The sequence below is a fragment of the Corapipo altera genome, unplaced genomic scaffold (assembly GCF_003945725.1).
Source record: "Corapipo altera isolate COAL_440 unplaced genomic scaffold, ASM394572v1 55, whole genome shotgun sequence".
Classification (NCBI taxonomy): domain Eukaryota; kingdom Metazoa; phylum Chordata; class Aves; order Passeriformes; family Pipridae; genus Corapipo; species Corapipo altera.
Window position 1 is genome coordinate 11,895,711 of NW_020884882.1, and position 15,400 is coordinate 11,911,110.

Consider the following 15,400-nt stretch of genomic DNA (forward strand, 5'->3'; position numbering starts at 1 on the left):
GTTAGCTGGTAAAAGTTGGGAGCAACTTACAGGACACGGAGGTTTTTGAGTCCCTTGAAAGCACCTTCTGCAATGTGGTTGATGGAATTGTGGCTCAGCCGCAGCACGTGCAGTCCCCCAAGGTCTGCCAAGCTTCCCTCATCCAGCCTGGTCAGGTTGTTGTAGGAGAGTATTCTGAGGAAAAAAAAAACCACAACAGCCCTAGTCAATCCATCTGGTATTTTCCAAACTCCTCTGTGCCAACCAGTCCCTGCCTCCCACAACCAGCTTGTAGGAGGTGATGTACTGGGTGGATACATAACAGCTGGATTAGGAAATAAGACTGCAGCCTGTAAATATCCTACAAGATACCTGTGGGGAAGCCTAGATGACTTGGAGGAGCAAGAGACGGTACCAAGCTATGGGAAAGTCTTCTGTGTGGGCTACAGAGAGAGGCTCCCCCGGATGCGACTGAGAGCAACAAGCCAACACACACATACACAGAGTCAGCTACAGCATGGATGAGCTACTCCTGCTCCTGTATGGCTGGGTGAGGGTCTGGGAGCACCGTCCCCTCAGTCCCCACAGGTACAGGAAACACTCAGATGGTTGTGTTTAATTCTCACTCCCATTTGGATTCTCTCCGAGGCCTACAGGAAAAAGCAGTCCCTCCTTCCCTGCGCCCTCAGAGGTGGAGAGAGACGTCAAACACACGCATTTTGAAGTTCACATGCGCTCTTGGCAGGGTCCAGACTTCTGTACTCAGGATGTGTCTTATCATTCTGCACTGGTGCCCAGCGAGCCTCAGGCATCTGGGTGTGGGTGCCTCCACCCCAGCCCAGATCCAAGAGCATTTCACCACCAGGCAATTGAAAGCTTCCTTTCATGCACAGGAAGGAGGGATCTGCTGTAAACCAGCCGCCTTCCCTCCAGCTCCCCTTTGTCAAGGAGTACACAGTCTGCTTGAAATCCTCTCCACTTACAAGATGCTCGTGTTGGAGGGTTGGTGGTTTTTTCCTAGTTTTCCAGCTATCTCTTCCCCTTTGCCTGTATTATCTCTGGTTTGGGAGATTTTTTTTAAGCGCTACGCCTGTCGCAGTTTGGAAGCTGGTAGGAAGAAAGCTGCTTTTCTCTCCCAGCAAGGTGCAGATGAGGCTTTGGAGATCTGACATCAAGGGCAGGCCATGGGAAGCTACAAGCCACTGCAGTCACCTCTCACACTGTGCAACCACCTTCTATGCAGCAAAGCCACAGTGTAGCTGCTGTGGAAGGCTAGCTTGGATTGCAAGTGAGGGACCTCTCAGGATGGCAGCAGGCACTGGATTTTTGGAAATACTTTAGAGACCTGGGACCACATGTCACTTCAAAGAATATGACGGTTTGGGCTGCTCAGCTTTTCAAAGAGTGGAGTTATGCAGCTTTGAAAAAGCACTGAAATCCTTCACTGCACAGACAACAAAAAAAAAAACCTCACTGAGTTCCAAACCTCCAAATTCCTCTTCTAGTACTGCCTGTTAATGAGTTTGCTTAAAAATGTGTCTAGGGCTTGCATGAAACTCACTGCAAAGCCAAAACCTAAGTCAAAACAGACACATACTCTAAAGCCCTGAGAGTGTCATTTACTTGGCAAAAGTGCTGTCTATCCTTTAGCTGCTGTGTGAGTGGGTAGAGGGCAAGCTCTGAAAAAGTTCAGCAAAGATTAATGAGTTTGAAGGTATGGGACAACATACTTTCATTCCTAAAGAAGTTGTAGTGTTAGTTATGAAGAACTGGCATCTGGTCAAAATTATGTCCTCACCTGCGATTAAAGAATTTGGCTGTAAAAAAAAAAAATAGTGTTCAAAAGCAATCCTAAACCTGGCTGAGAAAATAAATAGTTCCTTTTGATTCTACACAGAAGAGTTCCTGCCACAACTGGTGAAGGCACGTTCTCTCTGGCAATTGTGCTGTCACCTCAAGATGGACAGACAGAGCAGTACTTAGAGATTCCCCCAATGGTGCAACCACGTGGAAGGTTTCAGGAGCTATCGCACCTGGCAGTGGCTTCTCCAGCATTCCAGGGCTCTACTTCCTGCCATGGGACAGGCCAATTTGCAAAACAGCAGCTTTCCCTCCTCAGCAGTGTCCTGCTGTGCAGCAGTGTCCTGCTGCCAGCCCGTTCTGGACTAGGTACATCTGACACACTTCATTCCCACTGACCAAACTACCGGTAAAAAGTGAAAGGAAAGACCCAGCAGCCAAGTCATCATTTACCTCTGGTGAAATCCTATGCTCCCACTGTGGGTTTTTCCATGATGCTGGTGTTCTAGCACCTGACTGGTGAGTACAATCAGCCCTTTCTCATGCTCATAACAAGGCAAGAGCTTTCTTTCCTTGTTAGCTTTTACATCAGACCAGAGTCTTGGGGTCACATTTTGTCCTAGCAACTGAATGAGAGACAACTTCTTCTTCAGACGACCAACTCCTTCCTTAGAATTGAAATTCATTCCCTGTACAACCACACACAGTGTTTTCTGGTAACTGAAACCCAGTAGATTTAGCAATAGTGGAGACAAGCAAGGATCTTTCAATCAGGAACGAAACGTTCACATTTAATGAAGCGTACGAGTCAGTCTGGATGTATCTACGGCTTCCTTTCCTCACCCTTCAATTCCAGGGCAGACCTCTCCTGCAAATACTCTACAAATACTCCGGCTGTGGGAGTTTCAGTGAGGAGATCTGATGGCTCCCTGCAGCAGCCTTGCCCTTAAGGCAACACCTGCAAGAGCTTGTAATATTTTGCAGGGATGTGTGCTAACACCCACATAATCGCCTTTCACATCTCAGTCACTGTCATCTCTGGCCTCACACTCCAGCATAATCCTGTTTGTCAGGCCGAGCACACCCCAATGGCTCCCACCACCTCACATTTCCAAATCTAACCTATCCTGCACCAGCACAGGGGAGTCCTGCACTGGGTTTCTGCAGTTACTGCAGAGGATCGCCCCTAAGCCAGGGGAGCTCACCATTAGCACTGCTGATTGGATGAGATCCCGATCCATAACTGACAAAAAAAGGACTCAGCATGGCATGCAACCTCCAGTCTAAACCTTGGGGGCTTGCAGGACAGTGTCAGGCAGAAAAGACAAGCATAGCTTTCCCTAAAAGAGTTCTGACATTAGCCCTTTAGGCACGGGCAGTTTCACAGCAACTTGAAAAATCAGGTAATTAAACAGTCACAAATGTATTTAACTAAAACCGAAAATAAAGTATTTCCTTGCACCCTCCAAAATAACCCACATCTGAATGAATAATTTGGATTAAATAGCTGATCACAGGGCTAATATGTTAATTCTAAACTTAAAGGAATTACATGTGTCGTGTCCACCTATCTCTGAGTCCACAGCCCAGAAGTCTAGGGGCTCACAGCTGGGTGGGCAGACACCAACCTCTAATATCAGTCCAGAGTGAGATCTCTGGCAGCAGGAAGCTGCTTTACCGTGCTCTGCGGTGGACAGGAGAATCCCTAACAATGTTTAACATTTCTGAGCACCGAGCAGAATGAATTACAGCCCCACTAACCACATGTGTCAAGCTCTCCAGAGAAAAAAGTGAATCTTTCCACAGTCCCACCGAGGGGATGACAGCTACTTCTGTAAATACTGCAAGTCCATGTGTGCCTCTTCAAAAAGGCATTAAGCAGTGCCACAAGCCCAAAAGACACCCTTGTGGGGCTGTCCTCAGCAGCAAGGCTTTCTTTCATTTATCAAACATGCTGTATTCACAGCTGGAAACCTCAGGAGAGCAAAGCCAATGTATTTACTTTTCAACAACTGAACCCTACAGGAAGGGGTAAAGTGTAAACAGGAGAACTGCCTTTAAAGGGCCAAATCTCTGCTGGTTAAAAACACGATTGTTCTTTGTAAATATACAGGATAGAGCAAAGCTTCCTCCAGGCTGTACAGTCATTATATGGCAAGTTACATGTCTTGTAACTCTCTAGCTAAAAGCATTGGCAAGCCACAGCTCACAAACTCTCCAGGTCTTTTGGCACTGTGTACTTTTAGTGGGTTCTAGTCTTTGTTTCTTGTGTAAACATATTTTAATCAGGTGTTCTGAAGGTCATAACATCATAAATAACAAGGGCATCACTTAGGAGGCTGCAGCTCCTGCATTTCTACAGGTTGATACAGTGGGAGCTGTAAGCCTTGTGATTGGGAAAATTCCTTACTCCTCTTTCATGCCAACATTACACAACACAACAGAAACCAACTTACAGCTCATGCAGCTTCTGGCAGAAGCTCCAGCCATCGGGGTTGATGCGGGATATGGAGTTGTTACTGAGGTGAAGCTGGTGCAGAGAGGAGAGGCCATAGAGAGAACCACTGTTTACTTCTGTCAGGCTGTTATACTCCAGGTGGCTGTGGAGAAAAATCAGAAGGAATTGACAGATAAGCAGCACTGGTCAAATGCTGGAGAATTTCCAGCAAGAATTGGAATTTTAGCCATTCCTACACTGCTTTCTACACACCCATGTGGATACATGCATGTGTGGGCATTTCTTGTCACATGAAAGATAGAAGGAAATTCAAGGACAACACAAAGGAAATGCCCAGAAGGAGCTGTGACTGCAGACATAAGCTCCACTGCAAGTAAACTGGGTTCAAAGCATCCCAATCAAGTTTGTATTTGCAGAGTGTCAGTTGTGTGACAGCAGCATCCAGAAACATGCTGCCTTGTGACCCTGCAAACACACCTGAACGCCAAGCATGTTGGAAGCTTCAGGCATTTCTCTGCAATGACTAATCAATTTGTTCCCTGGTATGGAAAGAAAGCATCACCAAGATAGGGCAGTTTGGTTTCTAGGTATGCCATGAGGTGGAATAATCATGTCTGCAACACAAGAGTTCCCACGTGTCAGCAAAAACAAATTTGCAGAAACCAGACAAGCTTTTATTCAAAGATCAACTGAGATCATATCATACAGAATGTTCGAATCGTCAAACTTTCAAAGGAAAACTCACAAGCAACAGGATTTTTTTGACTGAACACCTGGTAAAGCAATGAGCTTTATTAAACTGTGGGTCAACTAAACAGAAACTGCTGCAGCATGGCAAAGCTCTGGGCATGCAGGACATAATGGGAAGCATGAGGACTGGCAGAGGTGCTCATGGGTCTCTGGGGAGTCCTCGCTAAAATGCAGAGAAGGACATGAAAGCAGGTAAAGTCCTGTCTGTTTAAGGGAAAAGAACTCCTCTCGCAAACTTACAGAACTTGCATCTTGGCTAGACCCCAGAAAGCTCCATCAGTCAATTTGCTGATGTTGTTGCGTTGGAGTTTCAGGACTTCCAAGCTGTCCAGTCCCTGGAACGTCAGGCCTTCAATCAGGCGGATGCGATTCCGGTTCAGCTCCCTACAATCACCAAGGCCATACAAGTTTATTAAACCCCAGTCCTTTCTCACGAAGTCATCTGTGCAGCACACAATGGGGACAGCAATGCCAACAACTCCTCTGTCAACCGTTCCCGGGAGACAGCAGAAATGCACCGGAAACTTTCAATTCCAGATCTATCCAGGGAAGTCAGCTGGGTGTGATTGCTTAAATAAACTCACCCTGGGATAGACTTCCACTATAGAGGAATAACAGACTGCAGCAATTCCTCTTCATCCCTCCTTTCTCTGCATTTCTTTTAAGCCATTGATCCTTTTCATCAATTTTCACACTTCGTCTTGTCTCAAGTGCAGACACCATTTGAACCAGTACAGCCAAACATCAGCATTATTCCCCTTACAACCCATTGTTTTTACAGGACTTGTAATTGCCCAGTAAAAATGTGCTCTGAAAAATGCAGGTGAGGTGCCCCAAGAGCTGTGGGCTCAAGAGGAAACTTTATGGCCAAGTTTGAAAGGAAAGCTTTCAGTTCCCCAGACAAATTTCACTTTTTTTTTTTCTACTATAAGAAACTAATAAAGAGAGAAACAAGTTGTTTCCAATAACAAGGCAGTGCTAGTATTTTGTGTATACAAAGTTCTGCAACTCGGTTCGTTAAATTTCTTTTTCTTTTCCCTGAGTGGGGAAGAATTCATAAATTTTGGGACTATCTTTTTTTCTGAATAGCAATATGAACACAATCACAGCAGATTTTACCAGTCTATATCAAATAGTCTTACGGATTGCTTGACCCAGACACAGCAGGTGAAAAGCCAATTACATAAAGTCAGTGGAAAACCTCAACCCAATGCACTAAAGCTGAAGTGAGAGCTTTTAAAATGGATACTTTCCCACACATACAAGACTAACCTAAGGGTAGTTCCCCAGTCAGTGTTTGTGTTGAGGAAAATGGTGGAAGTTACAACATCAGAACTTGTTTTGGAAAAGATGAGGAAGCCATAGAAACTTTAAGCTTACTTTTCAACTGTCTAAAAAAAACAATGTTGAACTTGCACTCAAGTTGAGTGTAATTAAAGTCAACTAAGCAATTAAGATTTTGCAGGCCTAAAGTCCCTTGTCGTACTGCACTTCCTGGGCTATTAGTGAAATAGGTTTTGCTAGAAAAAAGTACACAAATTCTACAACACATCAATCTGTATAACTTGCAATTCATTCATGTTTATCCACAGGGTTAAACAACCAGCTGTGAGGCTGTCATTAAGAGTACCAATTACTCCAACTTTCAGTGCAAACTGTGTTCCTAAACAGAGTGAATTGTTTCTATTACAGTTTTGCACATAATGCAGTCAAACACAGGGGATTACAAGCTCTCACTCAATGGACAGTAACTTCCAAAGGAGAGGCAACAGACTTTTAAGACGCATCTGCTGTTGTCACCCTGTTCAACCCCAAACTTGCTATAAATCCTGCATGCATGCAAGCACAAATGCACACACATTCCTTGGCCACACCACTGCCTAAGGATCTTTCCCTGCCATTTAGAGGTGTGAGTTCCAACAGCTTGTGTGGATTTTATGTTAACAGACAGAGGTTGACCTTTTGCCTATCAAATTTGATGGAAAGATTGCAACAAGCCTCAGGCTGGGCACATTTCTCCAACAGCAGCAGAAGGGAAAAGCTAAACAATTAGTGCTACTTTTTTTACACACAGAGCACGTTTATAGCTGCAGATGTCTTTGTGTCCCCACGCAAGCAGGACAACGACGTGTGTGTTAACTCACCTTGAGTGCTATTTTCTCTGCCCAAATATCACTGCACAGTTTAACAACCTTCCCTGATTGCATTTTTATTGCCACATAAAGATACCTGTGTGGTCTTGAAAAACTAACATGGTATCTGAGCTCTGTCACTCGCAATAGAAACTTCTTCCAAACCTCTCTTGCACCACAGACATCAGCAGCTTGCAAGGGAATGGATTTGTCTCACTCTGCCAAGTGCACAAGATGCTGATGTCTGCTGCAGCATCCCTCCCTTCCCAGCTGATCCAAAAAGTGGCCTGAAAAGCCAACAGCTACAAGACAAAAAGGACCTTCTCCCAACATATTTTAGTAGGTGCTGGCAGGAGACTGCTGCATAGTGTATTCTACATTTTATAGATAGTAGGTGAGGAAGGGTGACATTTGGTGTGTATATCCTCAGGGACATTTTGTCTCCATAAAGTGAGGCTGAGCTTAATTAAAGTGGACATTTCTACTCACAGTTGTATTAGCCTGGGTAGCCTGAACGCCTTGACAGGAAGCTGAGTGATCCTGTTTTTACTCAGACGAAGTGTTAGCAGGGACCGTGACAGACTATCAAAAGCACCAGGCTCCAGGGTGCTGATTCTGTTGCTCCCCAGGTAGCTGCAATAAATCACAGCACAAAAATGAACAGTTCTGTCAGAAATCTCCTTTTATCAGCATTTAGTTGGTCTCGAGATGGGCTGGTGAAATTACAGCAATGGCTTCAAACCAGTTGGACTTCTGACTGCACAAAGAGCACAGAGCCTGTGATGAATGTGGAGAATCCCTGGGCACTTCCCAAGAGCTCCTTGATACCCTCCTACTTTAGAGCAAGGCAATCAGGAGTGGAAGCCAAAAACTGGAGAATATTCCAGTGTAGGATGATTCTATTCATTCCCTGTTTTCCCCTCAGTATGTGTCCCACGGCTCTTTCTTACTTGGGTCCCAGTCTTAGCCAGAGAGGTTGTTTTTACAGGACAACAGGCAAACATAAGTCACACCACCACTCTCCAGTACCCTCTTACAACCAGCACCAGAAACTTAAGTGTAAACTTTAATGCAGGCAGGTTATTTGCCTGCACTGCTTCAAAGGTACCTAAAATACAGATTATTTTATGTTTCTCTGAATAGTCAGACATCTCTATAGGGAGAGTGTTACTCCACTTAATCCCCAGCTTTCTTCTAATAACTAACGAGACATTTCTGTTCTTTCAGTAGCCACTTTAATGACAAAATAGTTGTTCTCCCTCCACTCTTCCAGATGCACATGGGCTGATCTGGGAAAGAGCATACAGACTTCCCACAGGGGAAGAGACATGAACAGTTCTGCTGGCTTGTAGGTGGTTTGCAGATGTAAAGACATCCACTCACATTTGAAGGATGCAGGATACCTTTCCTCTGCAACACTGTAATAATCTGCATTCTTTAGAGATACATCAGAAACCAAAAAGACAGCATTCAAAAAATAACATGGCAGTAGGGACAGTGTGCTGCCTTTTACTTCTCCTTTGCACTTAAAATCCTGACAAATAATCCTATACTTCTTATATTCATTACTTCTCTTTTTTTTTTAAAGGTTTGAGGCCCTTTCCTCTGCTGGGGTAACTCAACAAAAGCTGTTCCCAACAAGAAAAACTCACAGCTCCTTTATGTGAAGTCCCTGTGGAAAGCAGCCGTTTCGGATTTCCGTGATGTCATTGAAACTCAGGTCCAACGTTTCCAGGGTAACGTAGGGCTGCAGTTGACTTGGTTCAATGCTGCGGATCCTGTTGTGATGCCTGAAAAAGTCAGGAGGAGAAACAGAAACTATTTAGTTCTCTTAGAAAAACAGAAAGAACACTCGAGGCTGCTGCAGGTCCCCAGGCTGGCCCTGAGTTCGTACACTCAGTTACGGTGCTTCTTCAACAGTTGTTGGAGGAGAAACCCATCCCAGAGAGACATACCCTAATCCCCACACTGCTCCTCTGGCCAGAGACCAGCTCACAGGCATCTGCAGGCTTTAGAACACTTTTTCTGCTATGGCATAACGCTTTTCCCCTTTGCAGAACTATTGACTCCACTCATCAGTTCTTCTTCCAGTCATCTGGGCTCGTTCTTCTACAGGCCTGCACTTCCAAAATGGATTTGTTACACGTAAGGACTACATGGCTGGATTTTAATCCCACAGGCGAGGAATGCTGCCAATGTTATTCACAGAGGATGGGACTTACAGAGAAGGAAGCAGAGAAGTAAATACAATCTCAAAAAAAGTTGCAAGACGTTGTAATGTAAAACATCCTTAATTCCTAAGGATTCTTCTGAAAATTCCCAGTTTTGCACTATGTTACAATGATTTGTAACACATAGAAATACTGTAACAGGATTTGCAAACATTCTTGAAAGCGTTTCCTCATCTTTTGCTACTTTTGTCCCACTGTACCATCAGGACAACAACTCTGCAGTGTCAGGCCTGCCCAAGCACTGATCACAGGATCAAACCCTGCACTGATCACCTGTGATTGCAGCAGTACAGCCTAAAAGATTCAATCTAAGATTTGTCTTTGGAGAAGGTACAACAAGTTGTGTCTCCGCAGCCACCGAACAGTTAAATACCTTTAAACCTCATCTGTACTCAACAAGGTCCAACAAAAAATCCCCTTTCCTCTCTGACTCCTTCCTGGCCTGAATCAGCAGAGGGAACAGTAATCAATTAAAAAAAAATACATTGTGCATTAGTCACAAGAAGTAGAGCACACGCCTGATGTGAATTTAGACCAGTCACTGCTATTACTGGCAAGGCTGTGAGTGAGACACTCCAAACAGAGACGCTCACCTGACACTTGGGAACTTGCTGAATAATAAGAGATAGCAGAGAGAGTTCAGACAAGTCCCGAGCCTTAATCCATCCAGCTACCTACTGGGTAACCAGAGGAGGAGACAGCAGCCAGTGAAAGAACTCCTGAATGCAAGTCCCAGTTCTCCTGACACTCTCTCCAGCTCTTTGAAATGGAAAACTGAAGGATGACCGACTACAGCCTTCCAGGCACTGGAGCTGACAGCTGTCTAGGAGCCTGTCTTCTCCAGCCTCACCCCAACTTCAGGCTCTCCCAGGGGTTCAGACAAGCCCCTTTCAAAGCAAACCTCCCCCCTTCAACAGAAAATGCCAATAGCACATGGCAAAGGACCTGCTCCCCACACCACGATCTGCTCCTTTACCCTCGCTGTTATTAAAACCAGATTGTTTCACCACCACGTTTGCTGGTGTCTGCAACAGGAAGAGGATAAAATCTGCAACCCCAGAACAATTTGCTTTTTGGAGACTCACCCTTTAAACAGCCAGCACATGACCCTCCCTCCGCACTGGGGAAACAGGCACAGAAATGCTGCTTTGATTGAAGAGTTTTAATGATACTTAATTCAGTGCAGGCTCACAACACATTAAGGACAAATCTTACATCACTATAGCAGTATGCTGCTAATACAATGACACAAAGCGTCAAGAAAAATCAAAGGAAAGCCATAATTTATGTCTCCAAACCTGGTTATTCCACAGGTTACAGGCACACAGGTCTCTACAACCACAAACTGTATAAAAGACAATGACATGGCTGCTATCCAAATGACCAATATTCACGTACAGCTAGAAATAAAGAGTGAATTTTCACATTCATGCACCTAGGAGAAGTAAGGTCTGGTGAATTTATACTATACTGAGACTAAAATACAAGAAAAATAACTATAGCCAGAATTTTGTCGTCTCCATTAACTAAACACCTGGAGGTAAAGGGAATTTTTTTCCCCCAAGGACTAGCTGGTTTTTTTTTTCAATTAACTCAATTAGTAGAATCAGCAAGTTCAAAAATTTCAACTCTCTTCTTTTCTTCCTCAAAAGAAAAGAGTCCATTAAATGTGTGTGTGAGCCTGATTCAGGAAAGCACCTCAATGCAGACATAACTGAAAGCAAACCCTGAGCTCTCCTGAAGCAGGGGCTGTGAGTTCAGCTCTGATCTCATCTAGGCTGTGATGGCTGAGATGAATCTGGCCGTAAATTAACAGGAAATGAAGGCTTGTACAAACGAACTTGGAGAATCTATAAATCACCTGACAATCTCTGCACAGGGCAGTTAAGTCTGCAAGGGACTGAGAGCACAGAGTGAATTTGGACATGAAGTGCTCTTCAGAAGCCAATGTTATTTTTTTGGAGTATTAATATTTCTGTGCTTCGGTTGCTCAACATATATCCAATCTGCCCGCCTGCCAGATCTCCCAGCCCATCCCAGAAGACAGACTTCAAGAAACGAAGAAAAGGACAGGAAAGAAATTTTGTTTGAGCCATGTTAGCAGTTTCCAGGTGACTTCTGTCTGTTTGTCTCTTGCTTTCATGTGCTGTAGCTGGCAGATGAGATGGATGCGTTATTTTACACAGGAAAAAAACAGGCTCCTTTCTCTCCCTCTCCCTGTCTCCTTCAAACATGGGCTGACTCCAAATGTAACTCTCAGCTCCAAACACCATTCCGGGCCAGTCCCAGTCCCAGCTGGGGAATGTCAGACAGTTCGCTGCAAAGCACTGCACCCTCTCAAAGCACTGCACTTCAAACAAAGCCAGCCCGGCTGACTTTTCCTATACACAGCATGTGATATGAAGGCAACATTGCCCAAACCTTTTACTAGCTTGATTACAATTTATTTTTCATTCTTTTGGTAAGAGCCCAAATGTGATTTAACCCTTCCTGTAATTACTTGGATCCCTTCAGCTCTCCCGCCTTTGTTCCCCAGCTCATCACAAGGGTGTTTTACAGAAAAAAAAAGACCAGTGATGTTAAGACTTTGCCTCTTCTCTTTATCACTGACTGGAAAAGGGCTGGATTTTTCCCAGCTAGCTCCTTAGTTTACACTTGGTTGGCTTCAAAGGTGACAGATCAGATTTTAGTACCAACTGCCGAAACCAGGCGGTAAAGCACAAATAATTGGTGCTTGCACAACCAATTTGCCTCCAGGTGTCTTTTCCTCTCCTCACTCCTTAGGTATCACAGTCTGGAAACAGCTTTCCCTGCCTCACTTCAGCAGTGTTACCTCAAGAGTATAGGATGACAGGGCTTCAATGCGAGATTGTGCAATTAGAGCCTGGAGCAGCAGCCAAGTCTCTTAGATTCTATTCCCAGCTCTGGCACCAACTCATCTGCCTTGGGTAAGTTCCTTAACCCTTCTCTACCTCTGGTTTACCCATGTGTATAGAAAAGGACTACCCTGCTAGGATAGTGCAGAACTGCCTTTGCTGAGGACTAAAAATCTGGAGTCAAAGCAGCTCAAGTGAAAAAGAAATCGTAAGAACTAAGGAGCCCATTTGGGTTTGTTTATGAATATGGGAGGATCTGGTGAAAACAGTTGAACTTTCCAGTTCATACCCAACATCATTCCCACAGACACCTCATCTGCAGCTAACACAGGCCTTGAACTGTAACATCTCTGTGCCAAGCTAAGGTAACTCAGAGTCAGCAATGGATTACTTTCAAACTCTGAGATCTGCACATATGGCACTTGTTCAGGAACTGCTTCACCTTCAGGTCAGCCCCAGCTGCAGAGGGAGAGAGGGGAGCTGGGGGGAGTCACCCTCCAGCCCCTCAGCTTAACCCGCCTGCACCCAGGCTCAACACCCCGAGGGAGTGCAGCCTCTTAGCCCCTGCACTTTGCACTGCTCTTGAAGAGTCTCCTCAGGATTACAGGAGTTCTGGATTAACCTCAGCCAGCTCTCTGCTGAACCAAGCCCACGAGGACATCAGGAAGCGAACGCGCGCTCTCTGCTCCTCCGGGCTGAGAAAAACAAGCAGAACGTTCCAGCGAAGCCAAAGCGTGTTTGGGTTTGCTCTGAGTCGGGAGGGAGCCGAAGGGGGTGGCAGGAAAATAACAGGTGGCGCAAAGTCAAAGGCTTGCAGCACTTCCAGGAATCTCAGCTTGTATTTTAGAGGTAAAGTTACACTTTAATCCCAGTGGGTTTCCTCATTTGAAGCGTCTTTGTGAATATTTATTTGATAAACAGGCTGTGAAACATTTTCCACTAGATCTAATAGGAGAAGAATTCACCTTCGTCTTTGCAGCAAGCCCGTCCTTTGGAGAACACTAATCAGTTTAATTTAGACCGTGGCTTCAAACTCCTTGTGTGAAATCGATGCAGAGAGCAGTGCAAACACACTCCTTTGTTGTTTGAGCCACGTTCACTCCCCCCAGCAGCTGCCCATTCGAAAGCTGACAGCAGAAAATCAAAGCAAGCAGACCCTCAGATGGGAATGTACGAGGGGCTTTGCTTGGACTGATTTAAATACACAACCTCCTGGTTTAGACAAAGCTTGAATTAAGGCTGCCTGAGCTGCTGGGAGTCTGCAGCGCAAATGTTCGGTGTGAAGCGAGGCTAAAGGCAGGGAGAAGTCACATGCTTGGCCTTCATGTAGTGTCAGCTTACAGATCTGGCTGGGCTCACCAGAAAAAAGGGAAAGCTGTAATACAGCAAACCTATTAAACCAGCACCTGTTACAGGCATCAAAAATAAAACCGAGCTTCAAACGAGAGGCTCCGCACCTCGGGGAGGGTTCTATTAATATGGCAGCACATTTTCAAAATTAGCAAAAGAGGGAGATCACAAGGCTAGAAAGAGAGAAATTTTAAAAGTTCAGGGTTTGGTTAGTATTTCCATACTGGGAAAGTATCAAAGAAACTAAATGCTGGAGCCAGAAAGAGTAACAGGGTTTGCTACCAAAGGACAGGCAAGGTTTGGCTTCAGAGACTGGCCATGAAAAGAGTGGGAGATCAAAGGCATTGTAACAGGAGAGGGATCACATACACTGTGACTAAACGATGCCTGGAACTACCTGCCTTCCTTCTCCTCAACTCTGAGAAGATGGAGCTCCAGTACTGATCCTCCTAGAAACACTGAAGAAGATCGAAGACATGGGTTCCTAAACTTTCACCTGAGATGATCTGCCATCTGATTTTAGCCCATCGCTTGCTACACAAAATAACAAATAAAATCATGGTTTCAGAGTAGAGCGCAACGCCTGAGCAATTTTCCTGTCAAGCAAGAAGGGTAATTGATAATCTGGAAGATGAATTTGTGTTTACAACAGCAACAACATAAATGTTTCCGCTTTTCTTGGTCACCTTATTACAATCAATAACTGAAGATCTCCTAAGTGTTTTTTATTAATGTATGGAAAGAAGGAAAGAGAAGAACGTCATCAGGACCTGCACATCAGCTTTGGCTCAAAGTTCAAACATTTTATCAATGCAGAGCTTCTTATGTGATTTTAACATCTACTCATAGATATTTTTTTTTACTTCCAAAGACTTCTATTTCAGAAAGATTTTTCTTCTGTACTGTAACTTGTGAAATATCTACCTTGCAGTGATGAAGCTCTGTTTCCAGCAAACGTGAAGTAAACACATGCAGGTGACATGCTGGAAGTCTGTGGCACACCATCCTCTATTTCTTCACAAGAGACCATCCCAGAAAATCTGAACTTTCCAAAGTGCCTGAGCCCTTACACTTCCCAACTGCTCCAGAAAGCCCCAATGACACTGTCTAACACTCTGGACTGTCACATCAGCCTCTCCACGATAACCCATGAGGCACAAGATTCTGGACCATTACAAGAATGTGTATTTCTATCCAACACATGTGCTGTATTTGCTTATGGGAACAGCACCACTGTCCTTTCAGGGGAAGGCTGCATGGGTTATTGTCTGGGCAGGAAGCAAGGATGCATGGCAGCAGCCCCCACTTTTCTCAGATGCTCTGAATCACTCCTTCCCTGAGGAATCCTGGTGGATTCCCAGGCTGTGGCAGATACAGCTCTGTTTGTTCAGGTGCTGGCTGCACGCACAACGAGAGCAGAGTAGTGGCAGGCCAGGCAGCCACTGCATTTTAGGGTCAGCCACAAAAAAAAAAATAAAAAAAATCACAACCCAAACCACAAAAAAATCCCTACTTGCACAATTTTTTACAGATATCCAAACTCTCCCTTAAAGGTTTACATGCTCTGCCCAAGACCATATGCCGGGATCTTCCCTCTCCCTAGTATTCCTTCAAAAAAAGGTCCTTCTAAGACACAGCGAACAAAATCCATAACTGTTTTACAGTTTTCCAATTCACATCATATATAACAGTAACGCAAGAACAAGCTGAGGGAGCTACTCCAACTGTATCAAACTAGGGCAGAGATCTCTTCATCTGCTGTACATCAGCTTCAAAACAAGTATATGTCAGGGGCTTTATTTATCAGGTCACGTTCTCACCCTG

At 44.7% G+C, this 15,400-nt stretch overlaps 1 protein-coding gene across 1 annotated transcript in view; it reads right to left on the reverse strand.

The window, feature by feature from the left end:
- The window catches only part of LRIG1 (leucine rich repeats and immunoglobulin like domains 1), a 92,780-nt gene that overhangs the window by 22,878 nt on the left and 54,502 nt on the right, over positions 1 to 15,400 (reverse strand). The window contains exons 4-8 of the mRNA XM_027640185.1: positions 8,772 to 8,909; positions 7,609 to 7,752; positions 5,228 to 5,371; positions 4,236 to 4,379; positions 31 to 174 (exon numbers count right to left, since the gene is read on the reverse strand). Of these exons, the coding sequence (XP_027495986.1) occupies positions 31 to 174; positions 4,236 to 4,379; positions 5,228 to 5,371; positions 7,609 to 7,752; positions 8,772 to 8,909 (714 nt within the window). The remainder of the gene's footprint in view (positions 1 to 30; positions 175 to 4,235; positions 4,380 to 5,227; positions 5,372 to 7,608; positions 7,753 to 8,771; positions 8,910 to 15,400) is intronic.